The 17978-nt window shown below is 40.7% G+C and overlaps 1 protein-coding gene across 2 annotated transcripts; it reads right to left on the reverse strand.

Annotated features, from left to right (window-relative positions):
• Positions 1 to 249: 249 nt before the first annotated feature.
• washc4 (WASH complex subunit 4) lies at positions 250 to 17229 on the reverse strand. 2 transcript variants are annotated; one of them, XM_019893956.1, is made up of 33 exons: positions 17063 to 17229; positions 16469 to 16608; positions 13372 to 13425; positions 13205 to 13270; positions 13009 to 13054; positions 12838 to 12905; positions 12668 to 12750; positions 12382 to 12424; positions 12209 to 12312; positions 11908 to 12028; positions 11221 to 11344; positions 11010 to 11137; positions 10763 to 10923; positions 10553 to 10679; positions 9540 to 9665; positions 9351 to 9458; positions 8971 to 9117; positions 7937 to 8016; positions 7756 to 7861; positions 6390 to 6506; positions 6112 to 6280; positions 5576 to 5730; positions 4248 to 4322; positions 4028 to 4132; positions 3814 to 3948; positions 3623 to 3731; positions 2544 to 2610; positions 2296 to 2382; positions 2019 to 2166; positions 1748 to 1844; positions 1466 to 1662; positions 1261 to 1357; positions 250 to 1148 (listed from the first exon to the last, which is right to left on the reverse strand). In XM_019893956.1, the coding sequence occupies exons 1-33, from the start codon at positions 17121 to 17123 to the stop codon at positions 1084 to 1086; spliced, it is 3516 nt and encodes a 1171-aa protein (XP_019749515.1). In that variant the 5' UTR covers positions 17124 to 17229; the 3' UTR covers positions 250 to 1083. The 2 variants fall into 2 exon arrangements, with proteins under 2 accessions (XP_019749515.1, XP_019749516.1); XM_019893957.1 differs by having other exon boundaries at positions 1246 to 1357.
• Positions 17230 to 17978: the final 749 nt, after the last annotated feature.

Below are 17978 nucleotides of genomic sequence, written 5' to 3' on the forward strand. Positions count from 1 at the left end.
TTGAAGCTGTTCAAACAACAGAATTTCATAGGAAAATTTGTGGCGAAAACTGCAGACCTGTCTTGTATTTCTTGAGGCAACCGCTTCATCTCTGTATTAAAGCAGACAAAAGCTTCCCCTAATCACGTTGTCTCCTGTACTGTATATGGTTCTAAACTGCTCCTGCAATCTTCAACCAAATCACTGGAAAAACTATTCGCACACACGCTGACTCACTTTCTCGGTGTATAAGCATTTTTGCGATTCAAAATCATTCCAAAGTCCAAGTTTTATTAGTTTTCAATTAGGTACCCAAATATGTTAAATTGATGCATTTGAGCAAATATTACATGTATCACGTCAATGAATATACAATCAAGAAATGTGTAAAATGCAATGATTACCAGTACTGCAAAAAATGTCTTGCATTTTGCAAGAGAGATTCTGTGTATTGTTTTCCATGTTAATCTATTATTCATAAATCAGATGTATCTACAGTTCAGAAAGGCACGTATACATTTAAAAAATGTGGTAAAAGGACGGTAAGAATGAGCTGTATGCAAATATGGCACACAATACTTTGCTACTGTGCATACTGAGGTGTTAAGGACAAAGCTACCAGGTAAGGCCATGGACAATCATGACGACAAGGGATTTGTGTAAAACACAGGTTGTACTTATTTCTCAAAGCTACTTGGCAGAAGAAAAAAAAATGGGCACAATCAAAAAGCTATGAACTGTTAACATTATTATGACTAATATTATCGACTGGCAAACAGTGCAGGGTGTACCCTGCCTCTGATCCAAAGTCATCTGGGATAAGCTCCAGCTAACCCATGACCCTACTGAGGTTAAGTTGTACATGAAATGGATAGACAGAAAAGACACGTTGCAAAGTCAGTAAGTCTTAATGAGTGCACAGTCTTTTGATAAAAACACACAAATGTTGACATACATAACGACCAAATCTTTCCATTCTTCCCAGGAAAATGTGTCAAGTTTGCAGTCTTGAGACCTAAGCCAAATGTTGCTCACAGTGCACTCTGATATTGTTCCACATTCACTTTCATTCTTTGTTCGCTTGCGGCTGAAATCACAACAGGGTCACTTTGATCCCGGCTCTGCAGGGGTGGCTCCATCGGAAGATGCTCCAGCTTTAGAGGCGTCTTCTGTTGAGGGGAAAAAAGATGATAAATAAAACCATCAATACGGATTCATTTTCCCAGAAGATGTTTTTCACAGGCACTTGAGGTTTTTGTAATTTACAACTCATCAGTAAACCTTTATCCTTCTTTTCTTGAGTCTCCTCAGCTGCTGTCTTGTCCGCTCTGAAGAAAATACGGGCGCTGCTTAAGGAGAAGTGAAGTAGCTCAAACTCCTGCAGGAGGAGAACAAATACAATGTAAATACTCCGTGCCCGCCAAAGTGGCCATTTAAGAAGCAGAAAAACTTGAGGGAAGGAGGCAAGGTTACATGAAGTCTGTACCTGAAGGTAGAGATCCAATCTTTTCTGGGTCAGGTTCATTGTTTGCAGCAACTTTTGATCCTGACTGGCAGAGTGGAGGTGCTGCTCCTTCACCACAGCATTCATCTCCTTCTTGTACTTATCTCTGACTGATTGGAACCAGTGCAGGGAGTCGAACTCCAAGTATTGGTCCAGCAGCTTCAGAATGTATGCCACACCTGAACATAAAGTGAGAAAGTGTGCGTGTGTTTAAGATTTTGTGCGATAGCATGTTGTATGTGTCGTTCCCCGTAGGTCACTTACCCATAGCAAATCCATCATCTGTAAAAGCAGCTCCGGTCTTGTTCTTCTTGTTCAGCTTCTCTTTGCAACTGATGGAGTGTTCCACAAAGTTCACAGTCTAAAGGACAAATTGATTTAGTGGTGTGAAATGGGCCAATCCACTGAGACTGTCATCACACAAATGACCTATTTATGGTGTCTCACACACACTGTTGAAGTTTGAGCTTCTACAGGGCCATTGGCGTTTACCAGTGGAAATGAATCATGTTACTGAAAATGGCTTGGTACTCACCAGTGGGGGCACAATCATGTAGAAGTTCCTCAGGTGCATGTTCTTTGCACGTCGAAACTCGGGCGCAAACACTTCCACCAGCATCTTGAAGTATTCTGTCCCCTCGGCAGAGTTGCTTGTCAAATCTCCTAATACGGAATCCAACACGCTGCATGCAACGAGCAAAGTTCATGAGGTAAAGTTCACCTTTGCATTTATTTTGATCTGTGCCCCATATTGGACACTGAAAGCGGAATCACATGAATTCACATGAAATCCAGAATGTCAGCATGGTTACCCTGCAGCTCTCTGAGTTTCCTCTGACAGTCCTTCCTCCTTTACCAGCTCCTCAAAATTGACAATATCCTCCAAGTCTGGGACAAACCTTCAACGACCCACAGACAGCACAATACAAATATACCATGACTCATATGGAGCATTGATAAATGTGCCATTTCATTTTTAATTTGACTAAACTGGTGGGAAGACAACCACACATCCAAGTCACTCTTCAAATTTAGAATGTTTGTTGTCATTGCAGTTTACCGAATGGCACTACTACAGCAGTGGAGTCCTCCTGAGCGGATCATACGCACATAACCCATGGCATTACCTGGAAGACAAATGTCAAGTCCACATTAGTTACTTAATTACGACCGAATGTAACGCATTTCAAAAACTGAAACAATCTCTATCCTAGTAATGATTTTCAGATTTAACGTCAAGCCAAACAACAGCTGTTTGTTTTTTTTTGGGGGGGGGGGGGTTATTTATGGATCAGACTTATACCAAAATGCTTTGGGAAGCATTGCAACAACGATATCTGAAACAACAAATCATCCAAGCTGGAATATCAAGAAATCCATCCATTCAAACAAACAGGAAGTACTTCTTATATCAGGGCACATTATTCGAAAAAAAAAAAAAAAAAAAAACCAAAACTAACCAATCATGAATTTCACTCTCCGCACCAAAAACATTTACATTAAAAAAAAACTAACTCAAGGAATATTATTTCCCTACAAACAATTTTGTATATGTTCTTCTGATGGCATTCCCTGAATGTTACATTCGGTTTTGGTTACTCCTTGGTTGCAACACAAATTTGTTACATTCTCTAAAAGTTGTATTGTCCGTAAAATTTTTACTGTTGCCTTACAGAAATGAATGCTTGGCTTCACCTAGGCAAGTGCCACTCTAACATCGTTTTTGCAACAAAGCCTGTTCCTTTTCTTTGTTTTTATGTCTACCATCCTCAGAAAGGACAGCTTGCCAAGATAGGGAGAGAAGCCAGCGTTGTTGATCTGACGAGTTGTCATGAATCAGTGCGTGCGTCCTGACCGCCACTGAACCCTTTAGACTGACTCACCAAACCCCCTGGGTTCGATCGAACCAAGGTTAAGAACAAGTGATTTAGACTCTTCGATTCACTGAACATGCATGTTTTCGAAATGGGGGCGAAAACCAGAGTACCGAGAGACATCGCCACACAGGAACACCGGAACTAAAATTTCAACCTCAGAAAAGTCATGCTAAAAAAAAACCCCCAAAAAAGAACAACAACAACAACACAGCACGCAAATAAGATGTATGTGTGTGTGTGTGTGTGTGTGTGTACATTTTACCAATCTGACTGATGAGCTGTCTGAACTGGTCCAGGTAACTCTGTCCATCGGGAGTGATGCCCAGTTTCCTGATGCCACGGTTAAACTTTTCCGCACGCTCAAAAGGGTACTACAATAAAGTCATCGGTGAATTTAAGAAAAATATTTCCATCCTCAGAAATGTCTGCTTTTCTTTCATTTCTTTGTCCTACCTTTTGGTCAGACTCGTCCTTTGTTTCTCTGAAGAAGCGAATGTCCTTGATGAGCCTGGATTTGATGTGTTCGTCATACATGAACTGACTGAAGATGTAAAACTTCTTGCGCAGGAACTGGTAGGTGAAGTTCACCTGAAGGAGAGAGAAATTCCTCCCGCGAGTTAGTACTCACAATGATAAAACTCAAAGCACATGGTTCCTATTCACTCACCGTGGTGTTCATAATGCCAGTGCCGTGGGTACGGATAGAGTTGGCGATGTGTCGGATATTGATGGTGTTTAAGTGCTTGTTGTTGCTTGCCTTCTCAATAAAGATCTATGAGACAATAACGGTTACTTAATAAATACTTCACAACGCGGCAGCAGGAACATTGGCAGTGCTGTTAAGAGAATACTAAACAAATAAATAAATAAATCAATACAATTCTAACCTGGTTGTTGAGGTTATATAGGTAGCGAGAGACAAAAACATGGATGTTCCTCATGATCTCCAACACATCCAAGCCCTTGTTGAAAATATCAGCGTTAGAAGAGTGTTTTTGCACTGATACAATTGATTCTAAGTTCATTATAACCTCTCATGCAAGGTTAAGAAAGGTGACATTGTTCTTGTCTCTGAGATATACACTATCACTTTGATGTGAGACAAAGGAAGATGTCTGTTTTGTGTGTAGGGGGGGCAGGTTGCCTGAGGAAAATAATGACTGCCAGTTCATGTGTGTTTATTTTTCACACCGATTGAGGAGGAATCGTTAAGACACTGCTTAGAAATAGCCATCCTGGTTGTATTTGACTGTCTCCACGTGGTGTATAAAAAAATATATGTATGCATTTGACATTGTATTTGGTTTGGTTGGTTTTATTTAATTGTGAAGTGGACAAAAATTTGACCAGCGGGTAACCTCTCAAGGAGACTATCTGGGCCCATTGAAGTGCTCCTACGCGAGAGTCTTATGTCACCTAAATATCTCTGCAGAATTACTTTCTGTATGTGGCAGCAAGTCCAGATGCACAGAGAAGAGGAAAATATTTAGTTACTGGAGACTAACGGAGCATCAGGGAAAACCGATTCACACCTCATCTGACGGATGCAGTTGAGAACACCAAGATTGTCCTCACAGGCCATTTGCCCATACCTGAGCCTGCACACGCATGGTCACTCTGCCTCGCTCCCCTTGGAACCTTAGAAACAGTTGATGACCCAGAACTCTATCTAGAATGATTGGCTTGATGCATGCTGTATTACACTTTTTGTGAGGGATTAAATACTTCTCTGTGTCACTCACGCGATAGACGTCAGTGACAGCTTCATTCCTTCACAGCTTCATTCTTTATTCCAGTCATTGCATTGATTTCCCTGTTCCTGATGTTTTAATATGAGTGACCGTCAAATGTTCCAATCCTGAAGCTCATGATGCCACGTATTGTTAACTGTCTTGTGCTCCAGCTTCAAAACACCACAAGGCCATCAGGTGCTGTCCTATCACTGATGCTACATCAGATGGTGGGATGACTTAATCCAACCTCCAATTTTGTTAGCGGCGTTCACTGCCCGGGTAATGTCAAAAAATAAAGAAATAAAATGAAGTCAGCCACCTCACGTTTGCGCTTTGTTTGAATTTGAACCAATTTGTAAATAGCGGTGTGTGTTTTATGATTGCACAATTACCTCTTTTGACAGTTTGTTAATTCACAACTGCATTTCTATGAACGCTTGACGCCTAGCATTGCCACAATGACGTGTTACAAACCAACAGACCTGCTCCAGGGTTTGGCTCGGCAGGTGTGCTTCTGTCATTTTCAGTCCGTAACGCTGTATAGCAAGGTTTCTCATCTCGCTGTAGGTGGCCCAGTCATGTAGAGCCACAGTGGTCAAGTTGTAGAATGTTTTATCCAGATAATGGGTCACGTAGGCTGGAAGCACATTTGCATTGATTATGTACAACAGTGATGTGCTCTGAGAGCCATTTTGCACATGAAATAATTACCGTATTTGTACAGTTTATACTGTTACATGTTTTGGATGGCTATTTTTGGAAAATAAAAAAAACAAACAAAAAAAAAAAAAACAATACACATTTGGTTTGTCTTCTATAAGGGCCGCCTCTCACACAATTGTCAGCTGGTTTAGGTTTCAGCTCATCCACAAGCCTAATGAAGACACACTCTAGAAAACAGACAGATGACGGCTTCCATGGCAAAAATATCTGTCCCAGGGCAAGACCAGTTGAGAACACCAGACTTTGTCGATTGTAAATTGGATCAGAGCTCTTAAGAGCTGGAATTTTTCAGCACCTTTGATATGAATGAACCGGTTGAAGAATCTGATGGGTTTGAGGTAGAAGAAGTGGGCCAGGTCCTTCATGCCAACTTTGAACGGGTTCCTGTCATCCAGCTTCAGATGCGTGTGAACAGAGAGCCGCAAGTCCTTCTCTATCTCTTTACACAATGTATCCAGCAAGTGCTTGAATTCAACACAAACACAGAGCATAGGGTGTGATTGTGGTTCTGTTTATGTCAACACAAACCTTGAAGGCATCACTCTCTTTCAACTGCAGTCCACTTTGACTCACCTCATTGAAAACATCCATGATCTCCTTGTCGTAGCTCTCCAGTAGCTGGTCATAGGACTCCAAGTGCTTGGTTTGCATCATGGAGGGCACGCAGTCCCTCAGGGCACTAAACATGTACTGTATGAACCAATCATGGCAAAAGAAAAGGGCACAATTAAACGCATGAACATATTGAAATGCGGTATCTGTCATTACATGGTACAAATAAATCTCTAATGAATAGTATTCAGCCTCAGTCATTCAAATACATGGATTATTCACTTATAAGGCTTTGGATATATCGCAGAGTGCTTTTAAAATCTAAATGTGGGTGCATACAAATGGCTGATAAGAGAATTTAGAAAACAAATCATCAGCAAATTGTACAAAAAGGAGCATTACCGGTAGGTGGGACTTCAGTATTTGAATGGAAAAAGTAAACAACATTGAAATTCTTCAACGATAGAGTGAAAACATTTGGGTTTCAGATCAAAAGTTGAATATCAGACAGCATTCAGAATTCTGGCTCTTATTTCACAGTATTTACATCTAGATGTGTTCAACAACTCAGAACAGAGCACCTTTTTTTTTAATCCATGCAATTTTCAAGTGAGTAAATTATTGGAACATGTGACTGATCGGTGTTTCTGGTTAATGAGGTGTTGCATTTTAGATTGATTGCTTAAATATCAGATAGTGCTTGTTTTTTGGCTTTGGGTTTCATCTGTGAACAATTAATTTGCTATTAAACAATCGTGAAGACCGGCGAGCCATCTATGGGAGAAAAGCAAACCATTGTGAAGCTGACATAAGAGGGTAAATCGATCAAAGCTATTGATAAGGCAACACCTGAGCCACTGGAAACACACATCTGGGTGCGCTCAAACAAAAGGTGCTCTGTCCTGAGTTATTTAACACATCCAGATGTAAATATTATGAAATAAGAATTGGAATTCTGAACCTTTGCCTCACATTCAATATTTTGATCTGAAGCCCAAATGTATTCAGTATACAACAAAAAAGGGACTTGACTTTGCCGTTCCAATTCTTATGAAGGGGACTGTATATCCATGCATTCCATTTGATGGGAAAATAGCCAATGCGAACACGGCCGCCATACTGACATATTTTAGCCTGCTCTAGTCTACTTTAAGTCTATTTATCTATGATTTGGGCAACGCAATATGTGACCCGTCTGCCTGCTGATGGCACCACAGCGCCGTTTACTGTCCCTGTGGCAAATTCCGGGATTAACAGATTTAAAACACTGAATATTTTCAGTCTGTTGAATCCGGAGTTCGCTGGCTCCGGGTCCGTGAAATCAAGGCTCCACCGTATATGAAACTGACATGATATGTGTGATGGATGAATTGACCATGGATCTTACGTGTATTCGTGCTGCATCCACAGCATTTTCATAAACATCATCCAAGTAGATAGGAAACACTGCTCGGTGCCAGTAAAGGAAGCTGCAGTCACACTGAAGTTTGACCCTTAGAAGTAAAGTAAAACAGATGTATACGTCTGTCGCATCCAAGTTATTCAGTGTCATCCTCATTTTACCCCACCTCTCACTCAGCTCACTTATCAGGTCCAGCTTCTTCAATACAAGCTGTAGTGGAAGCAACTCCTCATCTCTGAAGGTTTTCTACAGGCATGTAACATATTCACGTTATTTACATAACCCTCTGAATTGATTTTAAATATTTGGAACATTGTTATTCATTATGCCAATCCCAACTGTGTAATATTCACAACAATACATATAATGTAACGGTATGACTTGCATGAAATTTCAGATTACAAGTTCTCTTTGTATTGTTTCACCGTTTTTTTTTTTCTTTCTTTGTGCATTGTGGGCAAGTGTAGCAAACAGAGTATCACATGGTTTAATTTCTTTACACAGAAGGTGCTTTCTATTGATCTCATGGCCTAACAACACCTGCTGGTGTGTAAAAATCATATGATAGATAAAATAGCTAGAAAGTACAAGTCTTCTTTTTGATGTGACGACCGGTCCCGGACGTGGCTGCTTCTATTGATGTGTGACTGTTTTCACTGACTTTGTGATCTTGATTCACCTGGTATGTTTAGGTATCAAGGGGTATCTGACATTTCAAACTTCTTCTTCGCAAGACAGCTGTATGTATGTAATATAGTATGCATCTGTTACCTGATCTGTTCACAAACAGGATAAACTGCAAATATTTTCTACAAACTAAAATATTTTTCAGTGTTGTCTGTATTGGATTATTTTTGTTATTTTCCCCCTGTAAAAGTGATCTCTTTGCGTTTCATTCACTCTGCCTTCATCTAAATCTGTATTGCATATTGTTCAAATATTCTGTGTGAACCAGATCTTGGAAACGTTCGGTCCAGGGAACACATGAAGTCAAAATAAAACAATGCAATGCTGCGCTTTGATTTTAAAAGTTGTGCTTTAATTTCATGTGCACCTGTGTGGACGTTGGTAAAAGCGACGTACTGAGCAAATTTCCAAATGTTCAAAAGGATCCAAATCTCTGCCTTCGGGTAAATTCATACTTTACATTGAATGTACCGTCTTTCTTTGAGTACCCCGACCCGAAGGGTGCACACTTACCAGCTGAGTGCCAACACAGAGAGCCAAAGACACTACAAGACGTCTCTCTTTTGTGCTGGGTCCACCCAGAACATTTTCGGCGAGCACCAAGGAGGAGAGCACATCCAGACGTTGTTCACTGTATTTCTTGTCAGATATCACTCTTTTCTGGGCATAAACAAACCGTGTAAGAATAACAAAGCAGTGACCTTCTTAACCCAAAAACCTTCTTATTGATCACATTATGCTTACTTATCTGATGAGAGCCACAGAAACACTGTAGTCTACAACCACAATGCAGTAATGAACATACCCAAACAACTGACTGGAGGAAGGATACAGGGTAGTTTTCAAAACTGCTGAAATGTCACGCAATACATATCCTGTAGATTGTGTATTACCTTGGCAACATAGATGGCGTTGAGGGCCTGTGACTGCAGCTGCTGAGTGATGTGAGAGACAGAATCTGCTACAACCATGGACCGTCTGTGAAATGTGTGCTCCACTGCCTTGGGAGACAGTGACATGACACAACATCAGTACGTCTGCCAAGTCCTGACAGCCTCAATTTAATGGACAGGTTTACGCACTTTCAACAATTCCACCAGTCGACACAGCGCTTTGACAGACGTCTTGGTCATGGGCCGCTGCATGGACATGTACATGTTCATGGTGGTCTTGATAATGGTACTGATGCTGTATGCAAACAGGACACCCTATGTGTGGGGGAGGGGGGGACACACAAGGTAAGCTTTTCAAATTAGAAAATAACAATAATAATAATAATTGTACAGGTCAATAAAGTCATCTAGATTTTTAAAAAGCTACTATGTATCGTACAACATACAATTCTGCAGTTTTTCAAATGAAGCACAGCTCTGCATTATAGCTCTAATTCACATTATTCAATGACACAATGATGGAGAATAGACAAACAAAAAAATGTTATGATGTTTGAAAGTTCATTTTGTTACATGCTTGATTGACCTCGAACGCGTGTGTCCATACAGCTTGTACACAATGGAGCACAGAGAATCAGGGGTCAATTTGAGGTGAATAGATCCACAGGCGCCTGTTAACTGCCAACCTGGAAAGGAAGATTTAACTTCGGACGATAGGGAGTACTTGGTATGCTCCATCATGAGAAGAGGTCACTAAGCCAGGTTACAGATGTATCAGTTCATGGAAAGGCCACTCATTAAAATGTCTATGTTTGTGTTGGTTTATGGATGTTGGTGCTTGTACAAGGGGAATGCCTTGGCCTTCAGGGGTCCACTGAGGGGGCGACCCATTGGGGCCGTCCAGGGGCGTGGTATGTAAATGAAGAACGGAGTGTTTTTCTGATATATCACTTGTAATTTGCATACACGATCAATAAAAAGCCGGCAGAGGCTGCAGAGGTCAGGTTATCAGTTGGAGAAGAGAACACAGAGTGGCTTCATAGAAAACTGCGCCTGCTGCGGGCAGTGAAAGACAATCTGTTCCTGCGTCGAGCCTCTGTTCAACTGTCCGAGCGACACATAAACATGACATGATAAAGTGCTGAATAGTAGAAAAGATGATGCAATGAGCATGAGACGAGTGGAGGACATCAATGTCTTACCTGAACAAATACATTACACCTGCTGTTAAGGTCTTCCGCCATCTTGTCACTCTTTTGCTCCTTGCACAGAATGGACTCCATCTTCATCATCCATGACGTTACAAACACATAGTATGACTGAACATCCCTGAAGACAACCCGGTGTTATTAAAGCTCTAATTTTCATTGGCCTTTAAAAAAAAAAAAAAAAAAAAAAATGAAACAAATTACTTAGACAGTGTCTGGGCTTTTTGCTGAAGGAAGGTGTCTCGTTGTGCTCGGATCGCTTGAGCACTTTTCTTGTCTATCAGTTTGGCTGCAGCGGGAGCCTTGCTAAGGAGGAATGTGTCGGGGAACCAGATGATGTTAGCAGTCAGAGTAACAGCTGGAACCTGAAGAAAAGATTACAAGCACATTTTTCAGCAAGATGTGTCAAGGGAAACAGCAGTGACCGTTATACCAGTACTGATTAGAATACCTTTTTACAAACATCGAGGAGTGCTTTGTAGAGCTTTTTGTCTACACTTCTAAAGATGTAAAAGTGAAGCACAAAAAGAGCACAGACTCCAGCATATTTATCTCTCTGATCAATTTCTGACGGTTCCCCTGTCAAGCACAAAGACATAAACCACTCAAATTAAAGTGAGAACAGCGTATGAAAAGCAATTATCACAAGGATTAAACCTGACCAATCTTAGATTCCACATTGGAGAATATGGTCCGTATATTGAAGGCAAACTCCTCAGCAAAAGTGGTGTTTTTCGTGATGGTTACACCTTTCCCAGGATCGTCGAATCTCTGGTCCACACACCCCTGTTGCATTGTACATGACAAGACAGGTCTGAGTTATTGATCATGCTCAGATGCCATGAGCAACACGATGTGAATTCTGGGGTTGAATCGCTTCTGGCTCTTTCTGTGTGCCGTTTGCATGACTTGTGCTTGTATGGTTTCTCTCCAGGCTTGTCCCGCAGGATCATGACATGAGTGTGAATGTGAAAGATCGTGAGTGAGTGAGTGAGTGAGTGAGTGAGTGAGTGAGTGAGTGAGAGAGAGAGAGAGAGAGAGAGAGAGAGAGAGAGAGAGAGAGAGAGAGAGAGAGAGAGAGAGAGAGCGCCCGAGCGTGTCTTGCCTGAAGTCAGCTGGTATAGGTTCCAACATCCCCATGATGCTGAACAGAGTGATAACGGCGAGAGGCGTATGTGCACTATTTAATACTAAATTGTGAAAATATGCCAAATATTTTAATTAAATCATGCCCTTGCTTGTTACATTGGAACCTAAAATAGGTTCCCCGGCGCATTACAAGTTTGCTTGGATCCCAGAGGGGATGATTATTTGATATTTAAAATGAAAGGGTACGGCTTGTAAGTCACCTGCAGTATCATGCCATCTAGCAACTGTCCCTCTAGTCTAAGCAAGAGCTTCTCAAATGGTTTCAGTTTCTCTTCGGCAATTGAAAATTTCCCAGGATTGTGGTGCACAGACTTCAATAACCTGTAAACAAAGCATGCAAGTAGCAGAACATATATTACGGATTATTGTAGGTTTGACAATAATAAATAATACTGTAGATGACGCAGACACAATATTAGAATCCACTTATTGCAACAAATGTGTAAAATATTAAGAATGAAACATTCACTTTATTCTGCAGACTAAAATACTGCGGCTCACCTCTTATACATTTTCCAGTGATCTTTGAGCGTGCCATGATTTTCCATGATTTCATCAAGCGTAAGTAGAACCACTAACAAATCACCTAGATGTTCATACACTGTCTGCAAAGGGAAAAGCAACATGACACAACTTGCATGCATAAATACCACAGCTGATACGTGAAGGCTTACCTGGAAATGGACACTTGATGAATCAATAATTCTTGTCGCAGCCCTGGGGTATAAAAAAAAATGACTCTGTTAACTGTTTGCTGATAAAATAGTCAAGGTTTATGAAAGATGTGCACAGTGGAGAGATAAGTCTTTTCTTGCTCAAATATGAACTTAATCAATTGCTTGGTTTTACAGTTAACTTTCCGTGTGCTATAGAAAATTAGAGGGCATGCATCGATAAACATTTTAATCTGTTATTAAATTCTTTCTCTTCAAATGTTTGGCCTCTGGCTATGGGTCTTACTTATTGCTGTTGTAGAGGGCCCCCAGCTGATGAACAATGTTGACCACCACTTCATAACATCTTGACACGAAACAGGACAGCTCCTGATAGATAAAGAGCAGTCTTTTTTTTTTTTTGCACTGCAAATATTTATTTATTGATTTATTACTTGAATTCCTGTCATTTGGTACCTGTAAGAATGAGATGAATCGGCCCATCTGAATTTGGGACTCGCCTTCGACAACGCTAAGGTCAGACACTGTTGAAAGGGCATACATGGCTCTGAGTAATCTATACTGAAACAATAAGCAATACTACACTGGAAATGACTGAAAGTCTAAAACAGAGAACTGTCACATTACCTCCCTCTCCATAGTACAATAAACCATTGTAGAACTTGTTTTCTGCCTGTGAGAGATTATGACCATAATCATAATTCTAGTTTTAGCATGTACTATACACTACATAGAAGCGCAATAAAACAACGACCAGTCTCTGGGAATACTGCGGCAGCCACAGATTAAATACAGATTAAAATGGTGCAGTTACATGCTCTACCTCATACTTGAGATTCTTCACTTCACTACAAAGAGCAGCATATACTGTGATGACTTTGTTCAGAACCTGCAAGTTATCAAAAAAAAAAAAAAATCAGGTTTGACCTTTTAACGATCAAAGACATAAATCATTGAAATCAAACCTGAAATGTTTTTTCTTGGCTTTACCTTATTGTCTGTTTTAATCAACTCCAACAGGGAGGACTGTTCATGTGGGAGGAGCTGAAAGACAAAGTATTGGTGAAATTAAACATTTTTTCACAGTCATTATACATTTTGCTCAACCACATACTCTGGTATTGGTATCGACAAGGTCAGATTTTGTTCAGTTAAATCATCAATTCATTTATTTCTCTATTATGCTTGTCCTGAGATAAGCCGACAAGACAGGAAGTCTAGAACTTTCAAGGACAACCCAAGACAAAATAAAACAAACTAACCTAGCTCACACTCCCAAACAGATGAAGTTATCCTCATCTGTCCCCCAACCACTGGAACTCAAACTTCAAGGACACATAGAGAGTCTTTGTCGTCTCGCAATCCCCACCAGAGGACCTATTGCTGGACTTTGCATTGTTTCCAAACAACTCAACTCTAGATTTCACCGATAAGAAAAAAATAACTCTAGAGCTACAAACTTAGTACACAGTAGCTTGTCAACTTTTGATTAATGACATCATTATTACTTATGATCTTGACTTCTTACTCCCCAGTGAAACATGGCTGCCAAGTTGTTGTAAAACTATTCTAAATGAAGTCGCAAAGACACGATATGTAATGTTAAAATTAACATTTTCAAAACAATGTTGTCTTCTACTCTGATCAAAACAGTGTGTCCCCTAGCGGATAATCCACGAATTATTAAAAATATCCATTCCGTGTCTTTTATGCTTTTTTATTCACTTTTAAATGATCCTGCGGGCCTGATCGAACCTCCTTGGGGGCCAGTTCCAGCCCGCGGGCCGTATGTTTGACACATGCACTACACGATCAGCAACATGTATTTTTATCATCATTATTATTACTATTATTATTATCATTATCATTATTATTATTATTCCCCGTGTTAGGTTTAGTCAACCGACAACATTTAAGAAACAACAAACAAGACAAGAGAACGGAAAGATTGTACCCAGTTACCCGTACTCGCCCTAGACCGTCAGTCTCCGCTCGCCCCAGCCAGCCATTAATTTACTTGTTCTTCAAATTACAAGTGACATGAGAGAAAAACTCTCCTTCCCTAATTTACATGCCGCGCCCTTCAGCGCTTGACCCAGCCCTCCGAGACACCCTGGCTCCAACATCAGCATCCTGTTTCATGTTCAATAGACATTTTGACAGGTTAATGGTAAGCCATTCCATAAACTGAGACATTTATTACCGGCTCCCAGACATCCTGGCATGCTAAAAGCACATGACAGTCAAACCTCGGTTTTCGAACGTCTCTGTTATCGACCAAATCGGATTTCGACCGGAAATTCAGAGATTTTTATGCCTCGGATTATGACCGAAAACCGGTTTTCGACCAAACTGAGCAAATCCGAATATGCCACTCGCCTCCTCTCGGCTTCCTTCCACGAGGAAGTGATGCTTCCTCGTCTAACGTTCATTGTGAGCAGACGTGTTTGTTGTCATTTACGTAAATCTGACTGTTTTTTGTTTATTTCTGCATAGTGTATTACCCCTAATCATAGGCCAATAAAATAGTTTCGGATTTCGAACAAATTGCTTTTCGAACAGCCTTCTGGAACGGATTATGATCGAAAACCGAGGTATGACTGTATTTCTAAACTGTCTACCTAAAGTTAAGTCTCCCTTCTGTTATTAGTTAACAGGCATCCAGGCTTCTTTCTCCCCGAGATGACCCTAAGCGCATGAGCTGTGTAAACACATTTGGGGGTGCTGGCTAGGTGAATCCACAGAAATGTCCTAACAGGCATATAACAAAATAAAACTTTTAAACATAATATCATTGTGTTTGTCAATTCATTTAACACTAATACATGAACTTCTAAAGGGAAGGGAAGGGGCAAGCACACGTACGTCATAACCATTGATGAAGTCCACAGAAAGAAGTTATCTGGTCAGAACACAATGCACTCCTGTGCTTAGAGGACTTCATGAGGTCATTTGTGCAAGCACATCACGAGCGCGCCGTCTCAAGGTAGCCATTTCCACTCCTCAGAGGTTGTTATCTGATTTCAGTCTGAGAGTGTTGGTGAAGTCAGAACACAACATACAATGGACTACCCAGAAAAGTCATAAATTCACTCTTGGGGCTCCACATTCCTCAGTTGGCATCTACACTCCTTAATGGCTTATCTAGTCCAAGCTTGGGAACTGGCTGGCCCCTCTTCAACATTATTCTTCACTGGCTTTGTCAGTGAAACCTTGCAAGGCCATCCTGCTGAATAAATGCTTTGTCATAATATAAGAGTGAATACGGGATAACTTTATGGGCATTTATTCTAACAAGCCACACTATTTTAGTATGAGCTAACTAGCTACCTAGGTATCCATCAGTCCATCCATCCATCCATCGATTCAGTTTATGGGGACCAGAATACCCCTGCGAAAGGTAAAAAACGGCAGGTCGGAAAACTCTACTATGCACACACAAAAGCCATTTATCAACAACACCCAGAGACACCGCTGGCTTCTCTGGGCCGGAGCTCATCAAAAATGGACTGATGCAAAGTGGAAAAGTGTTGTGTAGTCTGATCTTCTGATCTGCTTGTCCTCCTGCTGGAGCCTATCCCAGCTGTCTTTGGGCAGTCGGTGGGGTATGACCTGAAGTGGTTGCCGGCCAATCGCAGGGCACACGTAGATGAACCATCCACGCTCACAATCACACCTAAGGGCAATTAATTTTGAATGTTCCATTAACCTGGATGCATGTTTTTGGAATGTGGGAGGAATACCCGGAGAAAACCCACACAGGCACGGGGAAAATATGCAAACTCCATATAGGAAGGCCGGAGCCAGAATCGAACCCCGCACATGTGCACTGTGAGGCAGACATGCTAACCAGTCAACTATGTGCTGCCCTCATGAATACAGACTGTTGGAATAGGAGTGGGATTTCAGTACTTTCTGATCTTTTTTAGCTGCTGCTCTGACTGTCAGGAAGCTTCACATTGTAAATCTTTCTTAACAAGTAGTATAAATATAGTTAACTAGTATAAAGTTGGCTTCTGCCTTTTTGTTTCACTTTGTGGCCTGCTTAATGTTCTAAACAGATTCACAGTAATTGTAGTTTCCTTACTTTGAGGGCAATGGGGTCCAGAGTGAAGTCCCAAACATCTCCAATTGAGTCATCAAGAGCCTCTTCAATGCCTCTCAGCTGAGTTGTGTACTCCTCCAGAAACTTGGCGTAATTCTTGAGTTGAACCTCTGTGTGTATTTCTGTTGGAAGGGATCTTTCATCAATTAGCTTCACTCGGCTAAAGTACGAGACGAAATATTAGTCGTTTAATGAATGCCAGCGTCAGATTACAATGTTCCATACAGATCTTCTGATGGAGCTCAATAAATGACGCGGGTGTACCTTTTGTTATGACCGATGAGTGCACGATAATACGGAAGTACTTTTCTATCCTAAGGCATTCAACAATCTGCTTGTCACCTCCAGTGAAACGCTATGAACTGAGCGTTAGCTTATAGTCGCTTATTGGTGACTATAAAAAATACGCAACGTTAACAGTCAATCAAAGCAACACGGGCTTCAGTTTGATGAACGGTTCCAACAAAACCGGATACCATAACAAAGAAAAGGAGCATTTTGGGCTAAATAACTTGCGAGCTGCTGTAGGTTGATGCAGTTACTTTAAAAGCATTCGAGCGGATTACAGTAACTCACTCTGTGAACCATCGTCAAAACGGTCAAATTCCCAATCAGGTGCAATAGTTTCCACTGCCATTTCGCAGGAAAATATAGGCTCCAAATACTGTTTTCAAAATGCAGAGTTCCAGGAGACCATGATGGGTCTTGTGATTGAGTAAAAGGCGCAAGCGTTCTTGGGAAATGTAGTCCGGAAAGTCAGCAGGCGAGCAGAGGCGTCAACATTCTTTTTCCACTGCTGCTGCTCCTGTTCTCACTGCAATTTGTCAGATTCTTCTTCTTCCTGATCATTATCTTCATCATCTGCACCATCATGAAATAAAGATCTATTGAAACTTGATAATTGGAGGCGTAAAACTTTGCTCTACAATGATCATAAAATATGACCACTGGTTTATGCAAATCGACTCAAACATGTTTTGGCTAAATTAGTCGATGAGTACTGTATCAATCTACTTCATTTAAGGCCGAAATATTCATAACAATGTTGTTGGACAATCAATCTCCCTTTGAAGCTGAGGGTTTTACTCTGTTCATCGATTTCTTTATTATTCATAACAATGTTGTTGGACAAGCTGAGGGTTTTACTCTGTTCATCGATTTCTTTAAAGCGTTTGATTCTATCGATATAAAATTTTGATCGATACACCTGGGAATTTTGGGTTCGGGGCTGGATTATTCAGGACATTAAAATGTTTTATAATAACATAGCTCCATCTCTCCAAACCCAGGAATGACCTCTAAAATAAAGACATAAAAGAATTAGACAAGGCTGTCCGGCATCACCAAAAATGTTCATTTTGTGTACCCAACTTTTGGCATATTTTATCATTAATCCCTTAAACATTAATGTGTTTACATTTGGGTATGATGAATTTCGATTAAATGAATTTGCTGATGATACGGTTTTATTTTTAAAAGACAAATCAACAAT

The sequence above is a fragment of the Hippocampus comes genome, unplaced genomic scaffold, assembly GCF_001891065.2.
Source record: "Hippocampus comes isolate QL1 unplaced genomic scaffold, H_comes_QL1_v1.1 scaffold104, whole genome shotgun sequence".
Taxonomy (NCBI): Eukaryota; Metazoa; Chordata; class Actinopteri; order Syngnathiformes; family Syngnathidae; genus Hippocampus; species Hippocampus comes.

Bases quoted from the DNA above. Each gene is read 5' to 3' on its own strand.
- washc4 (XM_019893956.1), bottom strand. From the start codon at position 17,123: ATGGCAGTGGAAACTATTGCACCTGATTGGGAATTTGACCGTTTTGAC. The intron at 11,345-11,907 runs GTGACTTACAAG...ACAATGCAACAG, and splicing joins TAGATGGCATGATACTGCAG to GGGTGTGTGGACCAGAGATT. The intron at 6,507-7,755 runs GTAAGATCCATG...TGGTTCATACAG, and splicing joins TGGATGCAGCACGAATACAC to TACATGTTTAGTGCCCTGAG.